Here is a 7,751-nt window from a genome sequence, read left to right as displayed (position 1 = left end):
GCTGCTGTGCAGTGCACAGCCAGTTGCCTTGCACCGGTGTGATACTGGCGTGATACTGGGGGACTGCCACTCGCCTTTGATGGCCATGACCAGCGTTACGTGTTTCCAGCTTTCAGTGAAGGTCTGCACCAAATCTATAGCATCACATCTCCACCCCTGCATCCCCAAAGTACCCCAACAACACTCCCATTATCTCTTTCTTGCTGACAAAGCGTGTAACACTTGACTTTAAGATATATCAACAAGCAAAGCTTTATTGAGTTGATACTCAGTATTAAAAGTGTTACAGTGTGATACACAAAGCGAGGAAAAAAGCAGTGCTTCTAAAATAAAAAAACCAATTTGTCTGCTGAATGTATGGCCCGAGCACTACAGTAACTAGTATCTGTTTCACAGTAGGTAGCGACATTTAGGAAACTCTCTTCTTTCTTGTAGCAGGATCTCAGCAGAGCTGTAAGGGGTTTTGAGCCGTGCCCCCTTCACTGGGCGTGGACGAGGGCCCCAGCCCCCTGGCCGTACCCAAATCCCTTGGGGCCGAAGTTCTTGGCATAACAACCTGCAAGACAGATGCATGTGCAGTAGCTTAAAAACCTTTTAAGCTGCTTAACTGCTATGACCGAACTCAGCAGCTGTGGCTGTTCGGTCCGTGTAGCACCCAATCTACTCTGCAAAAGCAGTTCATACCTCGGTCCTGCGGCTGCGGTATCTGTTAAGATATATGTTATCATCAAACCACCGTGTGCATCAAGTTTATATCTGTAACACCATGCAGGCATGGCAGGATGGTAGTGAGCTTGCTTCCTTACTCTCATCTGCTTTTTGACGCGGTACTCAGTTTTCTGCTCCACGCAGATGTAAGCTACATCAGCAGCTTCAGTGATACTTGTTTCATTTCTCAGCTCTGTCGCTACAACTGACAGACCATTTCCACCTTGACAGGAGCCTGAAAGTTTCTTACACCAGGACTAAACTCAGCATCTGTCCTCGTAACACACTGTCTTGAACCATAATCAAATGATATTTGTTTCTTTCCTCACCTTTACAATAGATTTCTCCCTCTTTTTCAGTTAGGGTTGTAGATTCTAGGCTTTTTCCACACTTGGCACATCGGAAGCAGTTTTTGTGCCATGGCTAAGGAAAAAAGAAAGGAAGAAAAAAAAAGATAGTTTAAATACACACAATCCGAGTTGATAAAAAAGTGCTTTACCTGGAGATGCCTGCGTCGGTATTGCTTACAGATGACTGGTGCAATAAAAACCAGCTGAAGTGCACCAGCAGCAGATGAGAGCATCTCATTTCTGTGAGTGGCACAAAGCCCTGGACTGCACACAGCATCCTGCTCAGGGCAGCGCTCTGGAAGGCTTGGGCTCGCTCTGATCAATTCAAGGCAGATTTTGGCTCCTTGCAGCCAGTCAGACACTGGCACTTCCAGAGAAGATCCCCTTTCTGCTGAAACATCAGCAGCTGCACACCACAGGACTGTTCCCTCCTCTGGGGTGAGCACTCCTGTAGTCATCACCCTGCACTTCGACTGCTTTTTAGGCAATTAAGTTGATTGATTTGACTATTCCCAGTGCTAAGAAATGCAATTTTAAGGTAGCTCTGCCTCACAGTTGGTTCCCTACTGGAACCCTGCCCACTTTAAAGTCCACGTAGCAGGTACAAAATGGTACACGCAGCTCCTTACCTTTCCAGCTCCTATTACTTTCTCTGCTGCATAAACGGAGTCGCCACACCTGGAGCATTTCTCTGCTCCTCCGAACTTCTGAGCGAACTTTGAAGTGTTTGGATTTGTTGTGGGTCGATGGGGAGAGGGTGTGCTGAAAGAAATGGGACATTTCCTGCCTTTACTTCACCTTTTCACTTCTCTAGAAGTGCTGAATTCTGTACCAGGAGATGGATTTGTCAGATAGTAAGCTACAAATAAATTCCTGTCGACTGATCATAATCTGGAACCCGAACTGATCACTGAACCTAATGGATTGAACCATTTATCAGTTCTGGCTATGTCCTGACTGAAGAGCATACATCACATAAACGTCAAGCAGTAATTTGGGAACTTGCATGAAGAAGGCTGTGAAGCATACCTCAGCCTCTTTCCACATGCTTTGCTTTACAGCAAGAATGTAATCAGCCTAAGAATGTTTACTATTTAATAGGACTTTGGGGTTTGGCTATAATTAGGCACAAATGGTTCTTCATTTGCCAGTTAAAAATTCATTCTTCTCGTAGCCCCAGATTCTCAGCTCTCCACATCCATCCCTGCCAGAACCTGTTGAACATTTGCAGTTTATTCAGGAGAGCGACTCAAGACACAGGATCACCTCTGTGGGCTCGTGCAGAGCCATCAGCAGCTCCATAATGCAGTCTCCTATGGGTCACGCATGGGGTGGTTCATCTTTACCTGCACTCCTGCTTGTACGGTCCCTACTTGTGTTATCACCAGCAGAAGCTTTGTGCACTGCAGGGTAAATGCCCAGTACTGGGGTATTTTGCAGTATTTCTATTCCAGACAATACAAATTAAACAAAATTCAGCCTGAAAGACTCCTCTGAAAACAGCACTGAGGGACAGGGGTCTCTCAGCTGGGTTCACTCACCTCTCGGGCTTGATGCCCAGTCTCTCCCCCCTGTCCATGTTGAGCGTGCCTGCCCCTTGGCCGTAGCCGTAACCTTTCGGGCCGTACTTTTTCCCATAGCAAGATTTGCAGTAAACTTCAGCATCGTGAATGGCTACGGTTGTGCTGTCCAGGTTTTTCCGGCAGACCACTGGAGGGGGGAAAAAAGTTAAATTGCCTAATTGCCTTAAGGGATCATTTTCAGCAGCACATGAAGTAAGCCAAAAATCACGTGAGAAGTGATGTTATGGGTTTCCTTGTCCACAATTCCTCCTATATTAGGCTGTGGGACTGCTAAAGATGAGAGGGGGCAGGTTGCCGTTTGAATTAGTGAATTATGCTTAGCCCTGTAAAGGGCTCTATTCCCTCCCACCTCCTCATGACCGTGACATTTCAAGCCTGGAAACTTGCTGTAGTTTGATGAATGAGGCTGCTCAGAAACCCAGCCAGTGCAGTCAGCAGTTTCCCTTGACAGATGCCATACAGCATGAAGCAGAAGTCTACTGGTGCAGAAGAGCCCCTGTCCTGCCCTTCTGGCCAGGGTGGGACTGGGAAAAAAAAACCTTGAAGGTTTTCCCCTGGTTTGGGGCAGAGGTGGGGCTGTTTCGCAGCTGTCACCAGAGGGGCCGTGCTTTTCTGGCATTCCTACGTTGTCCTTCAGCACAATGCAAGCCTCTGCTCAAGGTTACAGCAGAAGGCAGAACTATTTCCTTCTTAAACCTTCCTTTGTTTCCCCACTGGCACGCTCTTTCCGTCTGCATTATGTCCGTGATAAAAAATACGGGGAGAAAGAAAAAGGAAAAAAAGCAAAAGCCTTACGAATTGTTTGTTTAAAAAGAATGTTAAGGTCTTCAAAATACAGGGTGACCTCTGCTTATGGCATTCATTAGCTCCAAGGCTCTTTTTACAAGACACAAATATCCAATAAGTAAATCACCTAATGCATGTTTGTTAAGCCTACAGACTTTAACCCGAACAGAACTAAGCGCTAAGGAAAAGCAAATACTCAGGCACACTACAGCCATTGTTTGACTCCAAGTTCCAGGTTTCCTTTAATAGAAACTCCCATAAAAGGCTGAAAATGAGGGAGCCGAGACATCTAATCTTTTTGTGTGTGTGTTTTACTGCTGCAGAGCTCAGGGGAAGGCGTGTAGGTGCACCCAGGCTCCCCTGCCAGCGCAGTGCACTGCCGACCAACAGCAAACCTGTTTGAGACACAGCAAGTTGTCACTGTGCCTGGCTCTGCCCGCAGGTATTAAGCACCAGTGAGCGGGACAAGACGATACCTCATGTCTGTAATGAGGTAAAATTCTGGGATTCAGGCAGGCAGGCTGTTTGTTTGCAAAGCAGGAGCTTCCGATTCACAGCGACCCTTTGTTCCCTCCGTCCAAGCAGAGGGCTTTTTAGTAGAGAACGCAATTTGCAATGCCTCGCTGGGCTTGTTGGTTGGACTGGAAAATAATGCTTTGGACTCCTTTCACCCGAAATAAACCACGGGCCCCCGTGCCAAGAAAGTGTAGACTTTTGGCCATGCTAAAGCATCAACAAGTCGGCTGTGCCCAGGCACGCTGGTGTCCTGGTCTGTGGGACTGCAGGGCAGGGGTTTACTTATTGCTGTCCCTTCAGCTGCTGCTGGCCCCGGGACCACCAGGTGAAATCCAGCTGATCCATGCAAACAGGGCTCTGCCACTGGGCTTTCTCCACCAGGTTTCCAACCTAAAGATCCCTTGGACTCCTGAGGAAAAGGCTGGGAGAGGGGCAAATGGAGGAGAAAAGCATGATGTGCTCTGCTTTGGGAGGTGCATCCCACACCTCACAGGTGCCAGCTGCACCTGGGACAACTCCTGTGGACCAGCACCTTGCTGTTGTGACCCCCCCCAGCTACACCAGGAGCGGCTTTTTAGGACTGTGGGAGGGAAGTACTCACTGCAGAGGAAGCAGCACCGGTGGAAGCTCCTCCCGTCACACTGCACCTCCTCGGCGTGGTAGACGATGCGGCCGCAGGCGCCGCATTTGTTGCCGCCTCCCCAGTTCGGCATGGTGGCTCTGCGCGCCCGGCCCAGCAGGAGGGGAGAAGGAGAGAGGTTTGTTAACCACGGTGTCCTCCACCACGCCAGCGTGGAGACAGCTGGGGCTACAGGCTCCTTTAAACTGGGTCTGAGAATTTTGTCTATCAGAGCACGAGCCTGTGATGTTGCCAACGGTTTAAAAACGTGACCTTCCCCCGCGTGAGAAGTCTTTGCGATCAGATCGACTTTTCAGCCCGTCGGCTCCCAGACCAGGCTTAAAGGCTCAGGCGGGCTCTCCACGGCTATTTGTAAAGGCAGATGGGCTGGCAAGGGGAACAGCTGCCAAACAGCACAAAAAACAGAGACACAGTCTTCAGGAGACGTGTCCTCCCATCCCTGCCCGTGGTTTTGAACATTACATCAATTGGATATGCACAAATTACAGTTGCACGCACAAGGGCTTTACTGTACCTTGAGCGAAGGCCCCCCCAGATGGATATAATTTCAGTTTCTATGCTCCATTAACGCTGGGCCTCTCGGCTGGTGGAAGCAAACCAATTGTGCCAACAATGGCATTTTGTTTTACTGCAGGGCCCATAGTTTGGGACGCAGTGCCAGCCAACGTTCACCTCACTGAAGGAACACTTCTTAGGGCTGGAGGGACACTCTGAACTCCTCTGAGATCACGCCTGCACTTCAAAGAAGTTTAAAGGGGAATTAAATCCCAGGGACTACACCACTATTATATCAACTGAGCCTTTACCAGACAGGTACAGGAACCGAACCCAGGTGCTCAAGGAGCCACAGCTGCTTTAAAATGAAGAAAAACTCCCTCTCATGCATCACTTGCCATGGACACTCAGAGGGCTGGTGGGGAGGGACAGCCACCATCACTTACCACATCAAACTGCAGCCTTGGGAGCAGCCTCTTACCTTAAGCCAGAAGCAGCAACTGTCCCATCCCAAGCTGAGCTGCCCCCTCCCGAGCTCCTCTGTGCTTGTGCCACCACCACCACCAGCAATTCCCACCCAGCTGGACTGGGAGCTCCTCCTGCTTCTCCCATTACCAGTCCTGGGCTAAAGCACCAAAGCAGAGCACTGCCCACCACGTCTGGCTCTTCTGGGGCTTTCCTCCTCCTGCTACCACCACACGCTAAGGTAGTGGTGTCTGCTGAAGGCTCAACTCCCCATCATCGCTGAACTGCCCTCGACTCGCAGACTTCAGTAGCCCATCCCTCTGAGCCAGAAGCAGAGGACAACCAACCTCCAGCTGCTCCCCCAGCCAACCGGAACTGGAAGCGCCACTATGGCACAGGGAGCCAGCAAGGAGCACTTTGCTTCAAGATCCCCTGCCTGATGGGGCTCTCACCCATGCGTGCGAGAGACCTCAGTGCAAGAGGGTCTCGTGGCAAGAGGTCTCCCCAGGCAAGGTAGCACAGACTCACAAATCACATCCTAGTGGCAGATTTGACTAAGGCTGAATTAAGTGACCCACCTTGCCAGCTCTCCTAAACAAGCCCCCTACCCGAGCAGACTGAGCAGCAGTTTTAGGGATGCAGGGAAGGCCGCGTGGTTCCCAAGTCCAACACGCTGCCAAGGAGCTGCTAAAAGACCTTTGTCCGAGACAAGCAGGCAGCCATTCATGGCATGTGGGAAAATGAGATTAGTTTATTAACCTAAATTGGGGCATCTTAGGTACATTCCTAAGCAAAGGCTTAGGGAACTTCCTCGGAGTGGCTGAGCAGTGCCATTTGCACGCTGACACTAATTACTGAGATATCCCTTTGTTTAATACTTCCATGGGATTAGCACCATTACTGCTCCATGGTTTAGCGCTAATACCCTGACCAAGCTCATAAAATTAGTTTTATGACATTTCCCACTTTGCCTTTGTCATTCTTGGCACAACTGCAGAGTCTAAAAATTAAGATTCCATTTCTTTTATTCAAGTGCTTGGCTGTGCTACCGCACAGCAGCTGACATCAATCATGGCAAAGAGCATCCTTAGTTAAAGGGAATATAGGCTGCACAAAGCTTTGGAAAAGGAATGCATGGCCCGGAAAAAAAGAGAAGAGATTCCTTTCCACTTTGTATGCTTTCCAAAACGTAAACGGTGTACAGTACAAGAACTACTTCTGTCTTTTCCTCTCACCATCCCCACACTGTTCTTTTGTGTATTTATATGCATCTGAATTATTTAATCCTTTTGTTAGCAAACAATTATTTAGTTTCCATCCACACTAGAGCTGAGGACCTGGATCAGGTTTCCAGCTTTGCCCCAGATTTCCCATGTGATATTGGGCAACACAGGGGTGCAGCTCCACCCCTTCTTCCCAAGGGAGACGATCTGGCAACCATGAGCTGATTCAAATCTTCTGATAAGTGCTCTGGGAATTCATTAAATGAAAAGCAAAAAGACACTGAAGTCAGTACTTTAAGGTGACCTTGGTCTCTTCCATGGAAGATATTTCCATTTATCCTCCCCATAATGTTCCCATGACGGCAGGCGTGGGAAGAACAGCAATATTTCTTCACTTACCTGACAGCCTGGGCTGCCCTGGGGCAGCGGTGCCCAGAAAGCACCTAAGGGGGTACGGGCTGATGGCTGGAAGGAGCTCAACGCCTGGGATGGGGTACAAGCCTGTCCACGGCCACTCGCTCAGCACACTCCGGGGCTTGGTGCTGCCCAGGTCTCCCCTGAGAGCCCCGCAGGGAACAGTCAGACTCCCAGGCCTGCGTTAAGCCTTCCCTGCTCCCCGACAACTTTTTGGCTAGTTCAGGCAGGCCTCCAGGGAGCTCAAGAGCAGTAATTAAACATCCAGATGATCTCACTGCCAGTACCAACAATTCTGACTTTTGATTACAGGTTTGTTGGCAGCTCTAATAAGAAAACCCTGACTTCTGCTAAGCTCATAGCTGGTCAAGAGGAGACAGCTAGCGTTCTCTGAAACACCGCTGCCAAGCCCTGGCAAAGACCTTCCCAGGCCATTTGTTCTCAGCAGATTTAACTACAGGAAATCCAAACCAGCCCCAAGACAGGCACTGGGGAGCCTCAGGCTACCCGGTCACCTATCCCGGCTGGCTTTTTCAGGAAGCCAAGTGCGCTGGTCCAGCCCCAGGCCCAC

General features: G+C 49.5%; 1 protein-coding gene across 2 annotated transcripts; it reads right to left on the bottom strand.

The window, feature by feature from the left end:
• Positions 1–234: 234 nt before the first annotated feature.
• Positions 235–4,675, bottom strand: CSRP2 (cysteine and glycine-rich protein 2). 2 transcript variants are annotated; one of them, XM_010191917.1, is made up of 5 exons: positions 4,545–4,675; positions 2,600–2,768; positions 1,688–1,820; positions 1,038–1,131; positions 235–556 (listed from the first exon to the last, which is right to left on the bottom strand). In XM_010191917.1, the coding sequence occupies exons 1-5, from the start codon at positions 4,654–4,656 to the stop codon at positions 480–482; spliced, it is 585 nt and encodes a 194-aa protein (XP_010190219.1). In that variant the 5' UTR covers positions 4,657–4,675; the 3' UTR covers positions 235–479. The 2 variants fall into 2 exon arrangements, with proteins under 2 accessions (XP_010190219.1, XP_010190220.1); XM_010191918.1 differs by having other exon boundaries at positions 480–556; positions 1,706–1,820; positions 4,545–4,671.
• Between the last annotated feature and the right edge of the window lie 3,076 nt (positions 4,676–7,751).

Source organism: Mesitornis unicolor, unplaced genomic scaffold (genome assembly GCF_000695765.1).
Source record: "Mesitornis unicolor isolate BGI_N332 unplaced genomic scaffold, ASM69576v1 scaffold20569, whole genome shotgun sequence".
NCBI classification, from domain to species: domain Eukaryota; kingdom Metazoa; phylum Chordata; class Aves; order Mesitornithiformes; family Mesitornithidae; genus Mesitornis; species Mesitornis unicolor.
Note: the sequence above shows the minus strand (reverse complement) of the source record. Positions and strands in the feature narration are given on the sequence as shown.

What these genes read in the sequence shown, in the direction of transcription:
- CSRP2 (XM_010191917.1), bottom strand. Translation starts at nt 4,656, where the DNA reads ATGCCGAACTGGGGAGGCGGCAACAAATGCGGCGCCTGCGGCCGCATC. An exon ending in CCGGTGCTGCTTCCTCTGCA is followed by an intron (nt 2,769 to 4,544) that starts GTGAGTACTTCC and finishes TCCCCCCTCCAG; the next exon opens with TGGTCTGCCGGAAAAACCTG. An exon ending in GGGAGAAATCTATTGTAAAG is followed by an intron (nt 557 to 1,037) that starts GTGAGGAAAGAA and finishes TCTGTCTTGCAG; the next exon opens with GTTGTTATGCCAAGAACTTC.